Raw genomic sequence first — 20157 nt, 5'->3', positions numbered from 1 at the left:
CATCCCTGCTGCTACTCAAAGGAAGTCAAGCCTAGCGAGGGGCTGGCTCTACAGCCATCACTGTAGATATTCCTGACTAACAGGACACGAGGGCTAATCTTACCTTATAGGCATCAAGAATGTAAATATATTTCACAGCCAACAAATTCCTAAACCTTAACAGATTAAATACACAAAATGCCCTAAGACACAGTTTAGCAAGGGAGTTACAAAACGTTCAAGTTTTTGCTAGAGAACAATACTCTGTACCCCAGACATGATTTTGCTAGACAACAATACTCTGTACCCCAGACATGATTTTGGAGCTCTAAGGATGTCTATTTATCACGAACAGTGCATATTCCCTTGGAGTAGTTACCATGAGAACATGGCAAACAGGATTTGAATGTAAATTGCTATCTAGAGATGTGGGGGGATTTTTTTTGTTGTAGTTAAAGAAAACTTCCAAAGCTTGATGAAGTACACACTTTTTCTGCACATACATTTGCATGACAATGCTTGCAATTCAAATACTTGGTAGAGTGTTCAAGAAGGAAGAAAAGCAAATATTTTTGCTCAGTATTTATAAAAAGCAAATGCTTCAGACCTGGGAGCAGTAGTAGCAGTTTCACAAATGCTCCTCCCTGTCACAAAATCAAATATGAAGGAATTAATAAAACACAAAAAATCCATCAGGTGGTACAAACTGCAGAATTATTGCAGTGCTTTAAGTCATCTGGAGGCATTAAGACCCTGTGCTGCAGACAAATCAGTCGTTGCAGCAGTGAAAATTCTCCTCACTTCTAAATATTACACTGAACTGCACAGCAAGTAGGAATATAATAGTAAAAATATGTCATCTCCAGGCATTTTATTTTTCCCCATAATTGTTCTGGTACTTGGCCTTCTCCTCCAAAGCCCCCACTGAAGCAGCAGCATTTGTTCCCCATGCATACCCCTGCCCTGCTCACAGGAGCACACTGTTACCATCCAAGATTCAAAAATGACTCCTACTACTGGTGGACAGAGTCCTACCAAATGGTCTTTCCAGGCAACTGGGCAACCGTGCACGTACGTGCTACAAAACATGCAAAAATCTGTTTGCTTACAGTGCCTGGAGTTTGATGCAATCTCTACAGCACAGCGTCTGCTCCTCCCGCAGCAGCACCCATCTCTCTACCCCAGCCATAAACACCCCGATGTTCAACTCCTTACGCCGTGGTCACTGAAAGACTAACCCTAACCCTTAGCAAAGGGATGCCTCGCCAGCCCTGCTTAGCAAACAACACACCTCGACGAAGGAGGAGGACACGCTCATCCGGGTGACTGCCTGGAGACTGGAATGACCTAGTTCAGCCCAGGAGGCAGCGGCACTTTGAGATGGGGACAAAGGCAGAGCGTGGCTCCCAGGCAGCACAACTGACACCCTGCACTGCAGGGGAGATGGGAGCCATCTTTCGGAGGTGACACAGAAGACAGGCGCTGCCTGTGTAGCACGGAGCTCCTTGCAGGAATTGTCTCCTTCTCTCAGCCACGGATGCAGCTTCACGTGCAACAATCGGTGCCAGCACTTCGCGAGCGGGAGCGCTTGCTGTCCTCACACCCACCTCTCCTCACCACTTTTACCTACGGAGTCTTCTAGCGCCTGACCTAATTACTCAACTCATGTGCCAGAAAATGATGCAGCTGGAACATGCTCCACAAGTCTTGATTTGAAGCTATGTAATTCTGCACAACCCAAGGCGACAAGATCCAGGTAGCTGAATTAAGCAGCGTTGGCCGGGCACGATGCCACACCTTACGACTGCGCTTTGCTGATTATGAACAATAAAGCCTTCTGAACTAGTTAAAGGGCTACAAATAAGTAGTTTGCACTTGGCCTCATGTGCCTGTTGGCCTGCGAGATCGGGCCAGCAGGCTGTGTTTTGGGGAAATGATTGCTCCCCTCCCAAAGGATGGGCCTGAACAACAGCTCAGTGAGCCTGACCCACACTGCCCCAGCAAGCCCGATGTGTGCTCAGAGCCTGTGGCTTTTCTTCCTCCAGAAGCAATGACAGCAGTAATTGGCAGCCAGAAAGCCTTCTTAAAACAAGTATTTACTGAGAACAACTGAGATTAAAGAGAGATTTTTAAAACAGGCAATCAGGATCTCTAATATATGAGCTGCTTATATAGCTATAAATGAATGCTGCTAGACCTTAACTTTCTACAGATAGCACCACACACCCCCAGCAGCTGTCCCTGGGCCATATAATTTATTCCCTTCACTTCTGAAGTATGACAGAGGAGCTATTAATGTGATGATCAGGCTTTCTATTCCCTTTATTTCTTATGGATAGCAATGGAAATTTACCCTGTGATCTGCAAGCTCTCAGTACCAGAGAACACTGCAGATGGGCTACTCCAGGGCTCTCCAACGACAAGAGAAAACCATAAAGATGTCTCCATTTAGGGCCTGACACTTCTTAGCTTTTAACTGCTGGGCTCAGCATTTTCAAAAACCCACAAAGGCATCTGCTCCCCAGTAAGGAGAGAGTCTGCTGAGCAACCGAGGCTGGGGTATAAAGCGCACGCTTGGTATACAACTGCAGTAGGATGCGCACAGAAGTTTGGAGCTGGACCACGTTAATTAATTCTTTAAAAATAAAGACTTTTGAAAGTAAAGTTTTATCCAGATGCTTAGCAATCCTGTGCTGAAAGTACAGTAGAACCCTTGAAGCTCAGAGTCTCCCTCACTGCACCTTTCAAGGTTTTATGTCAATGCTGTTCCCAAGGCAGTGGCATTAGACTTGCACTGTCCTTATCCATATTTCTGAAAAAAAAAAAAAAAAAAAAAAAAAAAAGGTCTCTATAAGGCAAACTCAGTAATTCATACAGTAAAGTCACAATCTGACAATATTGCAGTTCCAGTGTGACAACCAGTCCTCAAACTGCGTCCATTGAACTTGTACCTGCTCCACACCCTGCACACGATCACCTTGGCTGGTGGGGCCAAGCTGTTCTCCTGCTGTTACCTTGTACCACATTCCTGAGATAGACTTCTAACCCATGTTTAGGTTGGTATCATGCTATACTTATGTTTGTGATGATTCAGAGCTATTTTAAGAGCACAGGTTTAATTCAGACGCCAAGCAAAATAGGTCTGCATCTTATTTCATATTAGGGGACATACTGCTTGCTCTTCCAGGACATCTCAAGGCTATTAATGACCTATGTCTCAAACTGCAGGTGCCAATAGCCATACCTTGATCCTTTAAATGGCTCTGCCCCCAGAAGCAATGTTAAGTGTTCTTATTGCCCTAATAGTAATTTTCGCAGGCTGAATATGGAGCATGACAGAACTCCTGAGCAGCAGGAAGCCTCGCAGAATTCATTACAGACCTTTTTCTACCAGTCTTCCTTTGAATTGCAAAGTTATTACTAGTTTCACTTTTTCTGTTGCTCCCTGTAGCCCCTACCCTGAAGTAGTTTTATAGTTTCATTTCTTTACCTCACCCAATTAAATTTTAAGATTAAAAACATTAATATGAAAAACCTCCAGAGAAACAGGATTGCCCCTTCAGAGCTCACACGCTTCAGAGAAGGCAGCTTTTATCTTGCTAGCAGAAAAACCATCACTGCAACAGAGGAATGAGACAGACAATAAACGTGCAGGCAGGAAAGTGAGTAAAGACCCCGCCATCCAGTTCAGGTGGCACAGATCAAAACAGGTTTCCTAAAACACAAGCATCACAAATATTTCCTGCCAGCTCTGACGAAGGCAGGATTTTCCCTGTCAGGACCAAACTGCACTTAGACCTGTAACCATAGGAAAGTGGATGCATCAACCTATGGGCATGATACAACAGCCATGTCTGAACCTGTCAAGGGCAGGAATTTACAGGGAACTATTGAAGCAAACTGTAATAATCAAGTTTTTAAGAGACCAGTGCAGATGAGGCCATGCCGATGCTGGGGGTGGGGACGACTTGCAATGACTATACCAAAACATTTTATTAAGAAAAATCCTAGACGCTGAAGAGAACTTGAGAAGGCACTTGAGCCAATCTCCCTGAGGCTGGCTCCTTCTGACCAACAGGAAAATTTCTGCCTCTGAAACAGCTTGCATAGGTAGTTCAGACCTTAAAAGTAACCTCAATGGTCCCCTGGGCAGCACCAAGCCTTAGCAACTTTATTAATAGCAGCCAGCTGGAAGAAACATTCAGCTGATGGCTATGGCAATAGTTATAGCTTGCTTTAAAAAGATGGTATTTTTTTGTTGTTGTATTGTTGTTGATGGTTGTCTTCTGTTTTTTTTTCAATTTAAGGTGCACAAAAAAGGATAGATGAAGACCAGAAAAGGCAAGGTTGAAGGGACGAATCATCATCAAATAGAAGAGGAGGCAGAAAAAGAAATAAGGCCAAGAAATGGAAAGATGTGTTTAAGTTCAAAAGGATGAAGTGATACACAGTTCTGCAAGTTGCACTGAAGATAAGGAGAGCTGAGAAGGGTGACCCTTCATTAGCAGAAAATACTCATTAAGCATACCAAGTGGAAAAGTTTCCATATTATGGCCAGTTCAGAACAGACAGGAAACTGTGAAAACAGATACACTGATTGTTCTGGGGTCTCCCAAAGATTAATGGCTCCTCTGTTCTGTCAGAGGCCTCCTCACTGAAATGTCTTGTGACAAAAGGTCATGTACTCACTGCGTTCCCTTTAGGAAACTGCACTAATGAGTGCAGAACTGCTTTGATATGTAAATGCTCAGGGGTTTATTGCATACGCTGAATTAGTTTTGCTTGCCACTGTAATATATTTAAAAATTAAACTTTTGATCAATTAAAGAAACCAATTACTGTAAATTATCACATCTCTTATCCAGCATGAGTACACTTCAATGTCTAGAAGAGCAGCGAAGTACTGCGTGCTGAATGTCCTGCTTTTCAAAGGCTTCATTTTGTCTTGCATCTGCTCAACCTCACTCACCTACATAATTCAAACATCATTCCAGAGTAAATTAGCTCTTGATCTACACCAGCTTCTTCCCTTCAGAGTTCTGGAGGATGCTCACCAATAGGTGTGTCACCTATTCGTATCCAACACAGAATAAGCAGCTTGAGAGGCTTTGCCCCTGATAACACAACTTCAGCTCTCTCCTTGCTGAGTCTCTCTAGTCCAGCCCTCCTTTAATGCTGCATATTAAAAAAAAAAAACACCTCTTTCTTTCACATCATCTGTTATTTGACAAGCGTTGTTCAAGTATTTTTTGAGAAGTTACATTTTATGATTGCAGCTTGCCATCACTGCAGAGTGAGAAACTATGAATGGGCAACACAGAGGAAAATGCTCAGTGAAGATTTTTACTTTCTTTCAATCCCTGTTTCTCTGCTCCAGTGGCCTATCTGAATGCTCCAAGCAGTTGTGTTTCTAACCAGCCCTGCTCAGTGAGTCACGTGTGCATTAACCCCTGGTAGTCCATGTACTGCTAGCGTGTCTCTGAGCCGTGCTGGGTCAGAGCTACGCGCACTGACTCACCTGATTTCCCTCGCTCTAACTGAAGAGAAGCAACAAGTTATATGACAGGCTGGACCGTGCAAAGCTCAGCGTGGTGTGCGGCCACAGAACCAAGTCGATCTACAGAGCGGCTTCATGTTCACGTGCCAGCCCCTGTACCTGCACCATTGCACAAGGAGCAACACCAACATCACAAGACTGGCACAAAAATCACTATCTGTGGGACGTGGCAGACAACAGAGAGCAGTGCACAGGAGATGAAACACTGAACCCCAAAAGCGCATTTTGAGAACACTTCCCTGAGTGAAGAATGTAATCAACAAATATTACATATGGCTTTTCTTCTCATTTTCCATGAAGTCTTCTACTGAATCAGCTACAACAGTTAAGCTGTGCAAACCCTCTGGTCTTGTTCTTTAGGATCTCTTATTTGGTACAGCCATTGAATCAAGTAAAATTTGCAGTCAAAGCAAATGGAAAACAAGGACAAACATTTCTATATATGATTTCAGTGACATAGGTACTTTGAAAGAGATTGTCTACAGGAATTTCCTCCTCTGTTTCTACATGCACTCCTGCAGTTAGCTGTGGTTTCCTGAAACTGAGGTTGCCTCAAGCTCCTTCTGCTTGCACACCTGCTAATTCTGTGAGAACTTTGTTTTAATGATAGTAAAATATATGTGGAGATACAGTAGCATATGCCAAATTTGTCAGAGATGGAGCATTCTAGTGGGAAAAGACTAGCAGACCAACATGGAGCATGGAGTGGGAACTCAGTGTTTTCCTTGCTATGGAGGTTCTTGCATGAACTGTGGTAAATCATTGTGACTTGGCTCCTGTGAAGATGAGCCTTACTGGGATGCCAAAGGACAAAGAACTAAGGAAAGTTCTTCTCACACTCCAGTGGCAGCAGGTGAACTTTTAAGGATCATGTGGCTTCCAGGCAGAAATAGGAGCGGGGAGGAAAAGCAGCTTTCCAAAACTGCCCTCCCTCAGTGATCAGGGGCTTTGCCACACACGTGGGGCCCACAGACCCCTGCTGCTGGTCAAGGTGCTGTCATCCATGCAGATTTGGCTACCTGGTGGCTGCACACTGCAGAGCACCAAACACCTCAGGATGCGCAAAGCATGTCTCACTCACTTCCAGGCTGCTCACTCTTGCTCACATACCCAAAATCTGCAGGTTATTTGACACACTGTAAGCAGCAGTGCAAAAGCAGAGTTAACAGCCACTGGAAAACATCCACAGTCAAGGATGTACCATCCAGGTAACATGAAAACCTGCTATGAAATTTGCCAGGTTTGATGTGTTAGCGTCTTGGATTAACCAGACATCCCAGAAAAAAGTAACGTGTAAAATTGGATTTATAGCAAAGTAATCTATTTCTAAGTTGCCATGTGAAAACCCCAAACCTAAGGTACTAAGTTTCATTAGCACCTCTGCCTGTTGCATTTTTGACATAAGCAGATCATACCTGAGTAATGGTCTATGAAGCAAAAAACAGATGCAGAAAACCCCAGAATATCAGGACCAGGCTAATATTAACTTCAACAATTACTGTTCCATTAACACTTCATTTCTAGAGAGTTCTCCTATGTATCTATGTAAGTCTTAACATTGCCTTTCATTATCACCAACCCAAAAGACATTAGATAGAGCAAGCCTCAGTTTCCAAGTCTGCTTTTAAAGCATAATTCTGTAACAGAACAGGGAGCATGAAGACACCTAGAATTGTACACCAATTGCAAGACTATGAGTCTGATGACTGAGAGTGGGTCATCCACACAAGTTTTGCCACATGCACCACCATCCAATGCTGCTAGTGATTTAAAATGAACTTTGCAGTTTTGATATTTTCTTCCTAAAAAGACTCCGAGCTGCCCAACACGCAGCACAGCCTTCTACCTTCCTTTTATAACCATCCTTAGAGCCAGTCATTCATCAGAGTTGTGAACAATAACAATTAAAAAGGTGCCCAAAGACATGGCCCACATGCAAAAAAAAAAAAAGCCTTTCCCAGTGCCTTCACCTTGCAGAGCCTTTTACAAAGTCAGTGAAGAATGCTACCCTCTGCTCCACACAGCTGTAAACAACCAGACAGGCGGTGAAAGACTAGGGCCTGAGATGTATAGAAAAGATGAACATAATTTTCAACCTTACCTTCTGCACGTTGGGTTTGATGCACCGAACAAAGAAAGGATTTGAAGAACTCAGTGTGGCCATTAAGGAATGAAGCGATTCCTAAAACACAGGTAGAAAGAAGGCAGCACTTCACAAGCTGACTTTGTGTAGAAGCAGCACAGCCCGGCAGCTGCTCCCGCAGCCCAGCCCCGCAGACAATGGCTAACTGCAACACCTAGTGGCATGCACCAGAAACTACTGCACCACCTGAGCTGCTTGCACACACACAGCCAACACATTCATGTTGGCTTCTCCCCCCAGCCCTTCTGATCAAAACTGTCATCGCCCTTTTACGCTGAACAAGATGTACAGGATGATATGAAGAAAACTGTTCAGGAGGAAATATCAAATTAGGAAGTTTCTGTTTCAGGGATCTTTTGAACGACTGCTTAAGATGTAGGAACTAGATTCCCAAATGGCAGAACCCGAGCAAATCAAAAGGAAGACTAATGGATCTAAGGTAAAACTGAAATACCCAGAAAAGCAGATTTCCTCTTTTTATTTCAACCAACCCATAACCATTCATTTTCCATTTCCAGTAGTATTTTGTGCACAGGGAGTTCCTCTCTCCTATGAAGTCTCAACCTTTCTGGCCTAAAGGACACTCTGATAATAAATTTAAGTCAACAGGAGGGTAGAAAAAATATTTTAAATTTCTGAAAAAAGAGCTACTTTAGAATACAGCATCCATTGTTTTACCAATACTAGATTTCAAAACACTCCTTGTACTGAAATTAATAAAAATTGAGTAAATAATAAGAGTGTTAAAGAAAACTCATCTTGCCAAAAGACAAGGCTAACAAGCATTAAGCAGACAGTTTCACAGTTACTTCATGTGACAGCTAACTGCATTTAACAATAAAAAGAGAGAATTTAAGGTACAGCTACATAAAACATAGAAAAAAACATGGTTTAGTTTTAGAACTCTGAATGACCCAATATACATTAGACTGTCAGTTGTCTGAACCTGGAGATAAAAATCACAAAACCCCCTCAGTCCTTTTATGATAATTACTTTAATTACACATCCACCCTTTTCCCGACATCATTCCGTATCTTATTCCAACTTGCCTCATGCAGCATCATTAAGTGTGATAAACCATTTTGAACTGAAGCCTTGCATTTACTTCGCAGAGATACGAATGACTGTCTAGGAGGGCACCCCAGGATCTGAGGAGCTCAGAAAGCTACCAGTGATAATGTTCCACCCCTCAAAGGTGGCACTGCTTGCCAAGCAGCGGAGACAACACAGAACAGGCTGCCAAGGAGACCCAAAATTCACTTTTTGAAGGAGCAACACTGAGCATTCTACCATATGTTCCGGAGTGGAAGTGCCAGTGTCAGTCTGCTGCAACAAATTCTTGCTTTAATCTGCAAACCAAGGGCTTCCTTGGTGACTAAACATGAAGTGATAAAGGCAACAGGCAAAGTTGTGGCTGTGCAGAGGGGCTGGTACAGCACAAAGGGAGCAAAAGGTGAAGTGACTGGGAACATAAGTGATAGTTCTTGGTTCATTTGTCTTTGCCAGCCTATGGACCAGGAGTCGAGGGCAGCAAATATTAAACAGCCAGAAAAAAAGCAAAGACAAATATTTTATGGTAAAGACAAGTATTTACAGCTTCAAAAAGTAAAGACTTCATCTGTATTCAACCTGTGTGAACATTACAACGTCTATGGAGAACTGAACTGATTCTCTCAACACAGGCCACTACTTACAGAGACCAGAAAAGTTGGTCAGTCTAAAAAAAATGATTTAACCTATTTTCGCATTCATTTGTGGTACAGCCAGACAGATTCTACAGGATGCTGCACGCCTCTAAGTCACTGTCAGGTTACCAGCTAATCTAAAGTTTGCTCTGCTTTAAGCAATAGGCTGAAACAGATGGTATCTGACCTCAGCTACTCTGCATGCACCCCCAGGCCCACATTAGGCAAGCTGTCAAATGAAAAGAAGAGTTAACCAACCTATCATGAGAATAAAACTGTGAAGACAAAGTTCTTATCTTCAGTTGAAATACGATGGACTAATCGCAGGAAGGCTTTAAAACAGAAAAAACACCCAGACTAACTCTTTGGGCATGTCATGATGTGAAGGTTAACCCCTTGTAAAGCAGCCCAGCTGATTAATAGTCAGTTACTGCAGCTTTAGATAAGAGGCAATAACGTTTTCATTTCATGCTTTATCATGCTTTATATTGTCTAGGGTCTCTGACAGAGAAAGCAAGAACTCTACATTATGTTCTACCTTGATCCAAACCATGGTTGATTTTTATACAGTAGCATCTAAAAGGTCTACTTTGCACAAGCACAAATCACTAAGTGGAAACAGCACCTTCTGCTATCCCAGGGAGCTAGTAAATAATGCCACCTCACCACAAGAAGTAGGTATTGTCTGAAACAAGAGATAGCACAAAGCAAACTGTCCAGGGAATATAATAGCAGTGTTTTTTAATAAAAGACACTGTGTGTGCCCCAGAACTCCTTGCTGTTCTGTCTAACACTTAGCAATATTCTATTAGGATAAAATTTGCCCTCAAGGGGTCTGAGTCTGCTGCCTTTAAACAAAAAAGTGAACAGTGCAAATGTATATTAATTCAAACAAAATGAAAGACAACTAATCCAGACTTGTACTCATGCAATTTAGAACAGGTTTTGTGCCAATCTTTCTCTTTTAAATAATTTGCAGATAGACTTCATGCTACATTTCAATTTGGTGCCATTTTTGATGGGAGGGCTACAAAGCCTCATAAAAAGATGCTTAATAGAAATGCTTTCCAAACTTTCAGGTAAAAAGCAAGGCAACACTTTAATGAGGTATTTATTCAGTACTACTTTTTCTTACCATACAGGCACTGCTGTAAGGTTTTGTGTGATTTTGTGGTGGGTTTTAGATTAGAAAGAAAAACTAGGATGAAAAAGACCAACTTCATATATGAGCTTTAAAATAAGGACAAATAAACAAGTGGAAAGCAACAGGAGTTTTGTGTGGACAGTGTGGTGTAAAGGTCAGCATCTGATTGAAGCTGTTATTAAGTGGAGTTTTGCAGAAGAGATAACAATGTTTTGATGCTGAAAGTTTTGCCTGTTTTAATCTGAAGCTGTTCTTTACTGAACAGTTTATCTATAACTGATTAGCTACAGAGCAGAGACAACACATTAACTAACCTTGAACTGGAGACTGACAGTAGGTTTTCGGTGCTTGCTTCCACATTTCAGAGTGTCGTGACTGTTGCGGCTTGAAACATGTTCAAACAGATCATAGATGAAATCAAGACTGAAATGGGAAAGAAAAAGAAAAAAGTATATTTTAACAGACTATGAGGTATACTGCCACAGAATACAAAGAAAGCACTATCCCTTAGAAAGCAGCTCCTCCATCCAAACAATGCTTATTGATTTTCTCCATAATCTTTAGTACACAATAGATTTTGCCTTTGCAGAATTTATGCAGGGGAGGAAAAAAATACAACAAACTAAAGTGAAACAAGGAGGTTCTTTCTTCTCAACTCAGAATGCGTCATTAGGGAAGCCAAGTGTGGAGTCCTAGAGTCCTTAATGCATTTTATTCCACTCACTCAACCAAAACTCCAGCTAACTGTAATGGGACCTGTATCTGAACAAAGACTACAAAACAAGACTTCCAACTTGTAGGCCCCAAACAACACAAAATAGCCACCCACATGAGCCTCACTTTCAGACACCAGCTGTGTATGCTGTGCTGTTTGCTACCCCACCAGTCGGGTATCCTCCTCTTACCACTTTTACAGGAACACAGATCTTTTAACCTGAGCTCCAGACAGATGTAGGTGTAAGAGTGAAACCAAACCCAGCATTTTTAACTCATGTATTACTTTTACCTACATACTTCAGGTGACAGATGTTATGTCAGACACGCCATGAAACCACAACAAACAACAGAAAGGGAAATGCTTATTAACAGTTTCCACTGCACAGAAGGGCTTAAAGGATTTACAAACAAGCAACTCGCACAGCAAGGCAGGATGACTGGATGGGATGGCTGAAGGCAGCAGCTGAGACAGCAACACCCAGGCTCAGTTCCCTCCTCTTCTATCACCTCTCTGTGTATCCTGCAGTCTTAATCACATGCCTACAAAAAAGGGACGTGGTACTGCCCCAGCTCACAGGGCACCACTGTCAGGATCCTGAGTCCTTACACAGCAAAGTGACAGGAGGCATGAAGGTGCCAAAGACATCTAAGCTCAGACTTTCTGTAACATCAGTCTTTACAGAAATCCTCCTTTGAAGCAATTACTATATGACAATTTGCACTGTGGTAGGTACCTCACACTAAGCTTTCAATAAAATTAGGGAATGCCAGAACTGCAAGAAAATCAGGCTGTATGTGAAGCAAAAAAACATGTGTGCATGCTGCCCTTGAGGCACCCTGAAACAGTTAAAAAGAAACCCACTAGCACTCAGCATCCTTCCTCATCACTGAGTAGCAAGTGAGATCTGTAGCAGCGCCCTGGACTGAACAGGGATGAGGTACTCTACAGGGTGAGAAAGTCCAACTTTGTGAGGACTGATTACAATCAGATCTGTTTACAGGCGCCTCTGACATTTCTTCTACACTCATTGCGACTGTCAAGGTCTGCTGCTATGCAAAATCTAACACGTTCAAACTCTGGCAGAACTAGGTGATATCACGACACCTTAACATCATATCCTAAACAAAAACTGCAAAACCATACCTGCTTTCACGTAACAAATTCAGGAGATCGTCTCTGAAAGTGTCTCTGTTCTTCTCCAAAATCCCCCTGACATCATACTGGACCTAGCAGGAAACAGAGCTGACTCAAACAACATGCCAAGCAGTCAGACACCTCTCACAACAACGGCACTGTAAAAAGTGCTGAGGGAACAGAGAGGGCTCTAGTTCGTTTTGAGCAGCCTCAGGGTAAAACAAATCTAATGAAAACTGCGTTTGGAATAATTTCAGCAAATAAAGAAAATTACCTCCCCAGCGTAGTGCTTCACTCCAAAGTTGTGAACGGCAACCCTCGGTTTTACATAAAAAGGATTGTTCTAATTGGAGGGGAAAGAAAAGATAAAAATATTTGGTGGGGAGGTCACATTATCCTCTCAACCCAGACCTAAACAAACCATTGTCTTCCAGTGACCTCCCTGGAAGATTAGTACTCCAAAAGCAAACAACCGACTTAAAATGATAATAGGATTTGTTAGTCTGGGCTGCTTCAAATGCAGTAACAACAGATTTATAGTACCTAAAAAGTCATTATACTAAACCCAAACCCATCTGGCAGAACTATCTATTAAAGACACTTAGAAAAAGAAGGCTATGTCTTAAACCGGCCATTACAAAGATCTGTGGACACACTTGTCCACAGAAATTCTTGAGAGTAATCCTGGAATCACAAATAAAGGTAACACTAATCTGGACAGAGAAAACAGCAACCTTTTGGTAAACAAAATCCAGGTGAAAACTTCATTAAATCAAGGGAAACTGAAGCTCTAAATAATCTGAGCTACTGCAGGTTGTCAGAGCCCCAGCTATGAGAAGAATTCAACAACCAGCATGGAAACCTTTAACTGCACGATAACAAGGATATGTTCATCCAGGTAACTAACTCAGTTTTGACAGCAAATTATATCCATTGCCATGGAACTAGGATCATGCCTCTACAACTATGTACCCATACATTTGAACCATGCATTTCTAGAGAAGCAAAGAGACCCTCCATAATTTGCATGGAAAACAAGAACAAATCATCACATACAGCATGCTGCGTATTCAATTTCTCCAGCAAGGTGGAGTCAGTAGCTTGAGGAAAGTGGCTCTCTTCATTGATGAGTGCCAGCAGACCCAGTTTCTAGAACAGCAAGAAGAGGCAGAAGATCAGTCAGTGCACAGATGGACACAGATGTTCCCAGTTTGGAAAAATCAGGAAGTCCTTGAAGTTGCTGTGTGAAAAGAGGTGCAAAACCACCGATGCATGACTAAAACCCACTCTTCTAGAGGACTGCAATCCTGTTTTTCTGGCAATGCTCCTTTCTAAACATACGGCATAAGACACATGGGCAAAATAAATGCAAAAGGCTACTGGAAGAAGCACATTCTCCTGATGTAGGCAGTTTTTAGCTGTGCACAATGACATTGCCCCAGCATATACTCCTAGCTTCCAAGATCTCAAATGATCAGGAATCCCTTACAACGGAGGAGTTTGTGTAAACAGCCTTTCAAAAATTTTTCTTCCATAAAATTATCTGCTTAGTTGATGAACCAACACTAAGCTTTTTCACCCACAGTACCCAGAGGCACAGCAAAAGATACACAGTTTGACTGTGAAACATAACCCCCCTGTGCTTTGCATATGCCTCTGTGTAATTTCCTTTGATGTTCCCTGCTCCTCATATTAAAGAGGTGGTAAACAATGTAAGCTACCCTGCAGTTAATTAATAAGTTCATCTAGCTTCAAGTTGATAAAGGCTTTCAGAAAAACCCAGTTCTCCAGGTGCACATTTTAATAAGCTGCTTCCCATCAGCCCGCAGCAGTTCCTGACAAAGCACACCATCCTGACCACAGTCACCTCCTGGCAGCTGGATCTCCTGCCTGCTGCCATCAGCTTCTGTGGTTGTCCAAACTCACACAGCCCACTTGTGCTGCTGGCAGAAGTGAGCACAGATGAAGTGGAACCGTAACGTCTGCTCTGCCAGCCGGTCGGGGTTAGGAGGACACCTACGCGGGGAACTCGCCTGCCCCACACTGTTAATGTTCCCACCAACGACTCTGCAGGAGCTCCGGGTTCTTTTACACGTTCCTTTAGTACCAATCAGAGCACAAATAAAACGATGGCTGAAGCCAAAATTGGTAGCCAACAAATGCAGATTACCTGCATCCTGTGAAAAGCTATTATGGGCACAAGACACTATCGTTCTCTCTACCCCCTTTTTCTACTCCTTTTAATCATCTCCAAAGATTGCTTTTGTATATAATCAAAGAAAGATACATATATTGATCCTATAGATTATACTCTGTAATAGTATAACCTGTAATATATCTATGCACGAAAACTATCTGATTAAAAGTTTACTATCTAAACATGCCAGATCCACTGTTCTCCTCACTTTTTCTTTTGTTGGTAATTAAAGGCACATCTCAGAACAAAAACTGGAAATAGATACTGGTATCAAATTCTTTATCACCTTTTCAATAAGGTCCAAGCACTCTCCATTGTCTGTCCAGTCAATATCTTCCCAAATCAGTCCTTCCCTAAGGAAAATAAGGAGGGCCTTTTTATTGAGAACTATGACAAAATTATTTTACGTATAAAAATAGGAGGAGCTGATGTATTTATCTTGCAAATTAGAGCAAAAAAAATTTAAAAAAATACAGAGCTCTAGATAGAGATTTTCAAAGGAAGCCAAGGTAGCTGGAAACCCAGATTTCAAGTGGATACTGGTACTGTCAAAATTCTTTCAAATTTCTGTATCTCTTACCTGCTGTATTCCAGTTGTTCCAAAGAGAAGATGTGCTTGTTGAAATACTCCTGAAGTTTTTCATTTGCATAGTTAATATTGAACTGCTCAAAACGATTTACCTAAAGAGACAAGAAATTTTCAAAAATGCCCACGCTCCAAGTATTTTACTTTGCAAACAAGGAACTAATTGAAGCCATAACATGTCTAATAATCAAGTTTCAGTGAAGATGATGACTATATGTAGGAACAATGAAGCATAAATATCAGACAATCCAACTTTTGAAACTTACCTCAAAGTTTTCAAATCCAAATATGTCCAAAATTCCAATGGACTTGAAGTCTTCCTTGCTCCTGATTCTGCTGTTGATTTTCTTAATGACCCAAGCAAAACACTGCGAATAAAGTGCCATAGCCATAGAATCTCTGCTGTCTATTGCCTGCATTAAAGAAGGAAACCACAACCCATCAACCCTGTAACTGAGAACTTAGCAGACTCTGCTGGTCAGCATCCTTTCCATAGCACAAAGCAATGTACAATGCAAGCAGGTTTGTACTCCTGTGTACCTTGACAGCAATTACAGAGTGTCAGGATTTAAGTTTTAACAGTGCAAGTTCTAACAGCTGTACACCTATGCAGCTTTAAACTTACATTTCAAGGCTAAAGCACTCAAAAATTAGGAAATCATGAACTTAAGGTGTGGAGGAAGAAAAGAAGGGTAGGAAATAACATCCTAGTTTACTCCTACTAGTGGTAAGCATGTTTTGTACACCTATTTCTAACCCCCCTCTCATAAATAATAGAATTATCTCTGCTGAAAGGTTTAAAAAATGCCCACCTGATACAAATATCCATAATGAAAAATATCAGCCTACATGATTAAGATTAAAAAAAAAAAAAAACAAATTGTAAGCAATCAATCTTGATAAGAATAACATGAGCCAAGCTACAAACCCTGGCCAGAATGATTGGATGGGATCTATAGAGATTTCTAGAAGCCAAATTATACCTTCCCCAAAAATCTATATAGTATTTTGATAGCAACTCTGATGCATGAGCTAAGCTTCCACTCCCAAGTTACCAATGATTTCCCTGGACTTGAAGACCAAGCCTTATATTTAACAGATCTCAAAACCATGTCAAAACTAAGATGCCTTTACCTGTTGTATACTAAGAGGTGTTAGGATTTCTTCTCCCCTGAGTATCATTGACCTCTGCGTCAACGCTTCAGTTAGCTGTGTGGAGTCCAACCCCAGCAGCTCAGCAGATCTACCCAGAGCTGTCAAATGAAAGAGACAAATACAAATACGTGCTTAAATGTGTAAGGTTATGAAATTAATTTGTACTAGTATTATTATGACTACCACCACCATTCAAGATGCTTCTAAACTGATGGACATTAAAGATAAAAACACAGCTAGAAACTCTAGGATATGTTTTTGCTGCTCATGAAAAGGCACACCATCAAAAATATACACAACTGAAGGAACTTAGCAGTCGAAAGTAATCACAACTCACAACTATTTATTTTCATCTTAATGTTACATGTCAAGAATTCAAACTATCTACTGCTTGCACTAAGATATTTTTCAATATATAAATGCTAATTCACTCTTAGTTCACATGAACGCATTTCAGCTTCCCTTGGGATGATGAGGATAAAGCAAACCAATGTGTTTTTTTTTCTTATATGCACACTTTAATTTGCAATTTTCCTATACTGTGGTATATAAAGCAGTACATAATGCTACTTTTCATTGCCATATTTGAACAAACATTTTAAAACACTCGCCAGTCCAGTTTTTTTGGATAGTTTCAGATCTGTAATTCAAGTACATTCGAAGCTCTAACTAAAGATACCTTCAGTGGACGTCTCAGGTAAGGAACACATTTGAGCATTTACATTTTATCAACTTGAAAATATCTCTAAGAAATAAATAGATTAAAAGAATAAATACGTGCCGGAATAAATATGCTTCTGTAATTAAGACCTAGCATCCAGCAGCAGACTAATTTGCCTTGTCAAAACCCCACAAAAATAACACTTTAATGAACATTCACAACTGTTCAAAAGCAGTAAGAGCCTTTCGCTGCCTGCCCTTGCTATGTTCCAACACCCTAGCAGTGAACACAGTTTTCACAGCCTCAAGAGACATTCACGTTTGGATGCACAGCCTTCTCACCTGTTTTAAAGGACACCTGTGCCCCACCAGCAGTGATGAACTCAACGTTTCCTAGATGTAAAATGCCAGCTAACAGTCTCAAAACTTCTCGCACCTCCTCCTTGCTGAACTGCATCACTTCCATTGCAGTCTGGAATGACATGTGAGCTTCTTCAATAACATGCACATTCACTCAAAAATGGGGACAAGGACAAACCCATCAACTATGTTGTCAAGCTTTAGAAAAGCAACTCAGGACTGCATTAGTAACTGATAGCCTCCTCTGTGTTTTTCACCAAATTTTGCCAATTAGCCTTGTAGGTAACAAGGGATGGAGGAGGAAACACAGCAACCTCTAAGATTTGCTCATTTGTTGTCACAGCCACACAGAATTCTGGGGACGCCTTCTGCAGCATACTCTGGGCAAGCCACAAAGCCCCAGACCACATCATACCAGTGTGGTCTGACATCCTACGGCAAAACTGAGCAAGAAAAAGAGATCTATATAAAATATGTTGAAGTTATGAATGACCGATATTGCAATGATCAAGGCTCAACTACATAAATGAGGACAATAGCAAATATCTGTCTGAAGAGATATTAAGACAAGAGGAAGAACATACGCTTTTCTCTGACATAGTAGGGGTAATTGTATGCCTCTCAAAATTACCAGACTTTCCTAAATTTGGGTCTAATATGAGTCTGTCTGAGACCAGATCACAGTTTTATACCCATAGAGGTAACACTCATCATGTTATGATTATTGCAGGTGTCTGACAGGTGACATGACACATTTTATCTTTCATAAATCATCAATTACTAATGGAAAAGCCTCAGACTCATTCCACAATTAAAAGCAGAGAAGAGATAATGGTTGCAGGTTTATTCTGTCTAGAAGATCATTCAAAACAGAGCTCTAAGAAAGACGGCTGCACTAGGGATCAACTCCATGCTCACCATGCAGTTTCTCCCTGTCTCCTACAAAAAAAGTTTAATTCAAGTAACATTTCTGGCACTTAAACCACAATAAAAATAGGCAAAGGAGGTGACTCTAATAACTCCCAGGGCAGGCGGTGGTGTTTCTGCCCTCCTCCTGCCCTGGGAATGCAGCCCCAGCCCCTGCCCCAAGCCTGCCCACGCTGCGGGCAGCGCGCAAGCGTCACCTGCCCAGATGATTTCATGCTCTGCCTACCCTGGGATGATTAGCACAAATTAAATGTCACGCTAATCAGCTTGAGCCTGTGACTATAATATAGATAAGTTATCAACTTTTCCGGCACCTCCTTGTGCCACACCAGACCAGGGTTTTTTTACGCAAGGAATAACTGCTGCATCCACTGCACATTATTGTGTCCATTTGGCAAAGGGATTAACACAGCTAAGCAAAATGAGTTCGGTGAAGGGCATAAAACCAAATATTTTGTCTGATTTTTAAAATCTGACACATATCACCTCAGTGACATAGTAAACAATTAGTGGAAGCAGATATGGCTATAATATAAATGCAAGGAAGGGCAAAGGCATGTAAATGCCTTACTGTCTTTCCAGCTGATATTCTTTTCATTCCAAAACAAAATCATTTCACTAAATTATAGCACACTTTGAAATGATAGAAGGGTAAAGCCATGCTCAAAATGACAGTGAAGTGTTATGAGAGAATTTTAAGTCCCTGTAAGATTAGTGCCTCAATGAGAGAGCTGCAGGTGAAGGAAAGCACCAGAAAGCTTTGTCCCCTGCGCTGTGAATATGCCCCAGTGCCTGAACCTCCAGCATTTTTAAAGCACAAAGAATTAGGCAAATAACTCACAATGACTTCCTTGAAAGAATCTTTGTCACTGATTGTCTTATCCGCTATACATCCAGACTGATTCAGGTAGTGGTAGTTCTCTGGTACAGATAGGTAAAAAGCATCTAGTAAGGAGAGAAAAGAGGACTAGTGAAAAAAAAATCCCAAAACAACGGCACTCCACAAGTTACTATGTCAGAGTTAAACAGTTCACAATTTACTTAGAAATTATGATGGTGCACAGAGTTTTATATTAAAATCAGATATAGGGGTTTATTTTGGTGGGTTTTGCTTTATTTAGCTGCACGATGAAATTAACTCTATAGCTTGCAAAGACAGTGGGCCCAAAGGGAGATGCTGAGACAGTTTTAGGCAATTTTGCACATATACAAATGTCATTTCTTTTGTTCGGTGGATTTACTATTTATGGGAGAGGATTAGAGGAACCAGAATTCTTTCTCTTTGTTGCTGTGGAGTTATTTAGTACCAGAAAAAATTACTCAGCTTGAACAGAACGAGGCATATTTGTCCCAGAGTAATCTTCCCAGGGCCACACTAGAAGCTGGGACAAAAACTACCAGCAGCTCGCTGATGCTCTATAACTAAGCAGATTGCTTTATGAAGTTGAGCTCAAATTCACTCACTGAATCCCAGCTGAATAAATAACATATTGCTCTGCCTGGGTTAGAGTGTTTCTGCAGTTAAATTCTCCACTGCTGTCACCACGGCTGACTGCCAGCAGAAAGCCACTACCGTTGCGTGACTTGCACTTTGCCACTCACCTTTCTCTCTCTCTTCTATCCCTGCCAGCAGAGCATAGAATATATGATAATTTCTTTCCCCTGGGTTTTGTCTTACTACACGATTCTGTCAAAGTAAAAAATAATTTTCATTTAAACAATCATTTTTAGGGAGAATTTTTTTCATCTGCAATTTCAAAGAAAGTATTAAATCAAACAAAATTAACCAAGCAAAGGCAAACACCTACTTACTTTTTCCAATAAATCTACAGCCAGGAAGAAAAACATCAGTCAAGGAATAAAATAAAGAGCAATTAATGCACTAGTTATTTATAATATCCTTTGTCTCAT

The 20157-nt window shown here is 41.3% G+C and overlaps 1 protein-coding gene across 1 annotated transcript in view; it reads right to left on the bottom strand.

Annotated features, from left to right (window-relative positions):
• The window catches only part of MYO10 (myosin X), a gene marked incomplete at its 3' end in the record, with an annotated part of 87141 nt that overhangs the window by 43228 nt on the left and 23756 nt on the right, over nt 1-20157 (bottom strand). The window contains exons 5-17 of the mRNA XM_008944802.1: nt 20059-20072; nt 19849-19933; nt 19088-19191; nt 17302-17431; nt 16279-16397; nt 15411-15557; nt 15139-15239; nt 14845-14911; nt 13418-13510; nt 12636-12704; nt 12371-12453; nt 10824-10932; nt 7638-7718 (exon numbers count right to left, since the gene is read on the bottom strand). Coding sequence (XP_008943050.1) covers nt 7638-7718; nt 10824-10932; nt 12371-12453; nt 12636-12704; nt 13418-13510; nt 14845-14911; nt 15139-15239; nt 15411-15557; nt 16279-16397; nt 17302-17431; nt 19088-19191; nt 19849-19933; nt 20059-20072 — 1202 coding nt within the window. The remainder of the gene's footprint in view (nt 1-7637; nt 7719-10823; nt 10933-12370; nt 12454-12635; nt 12705-13417; nt 13511-14844; nt 14912-15138; nt 15240-15410; nt 15558-16278; nt 16398-17301; nt 17432-19087; nt 19192-19848; nt 19934-20058; nt 20073-20157) is intronic.

This window comes from Merops nubicus, unplaced genomic scaffold, assembly GCF_000691845.1.
Source record: "Merops nubicus isolate BGI_N331 unplaced genomic scaffold, ASM69184v1 scaffold2930, whole genome shotgun sequence".
Taxonomy (NCBI): Eukaryota; Metazoa; Chordata; class Aves; order Coraciiformes; family Meropidae; genus Merops; species Merops nubicus.
Note: the sequence above shows the minus strand (reverse complement) of the source record. Positions and strands in the feature narration are given on the sequence as shown.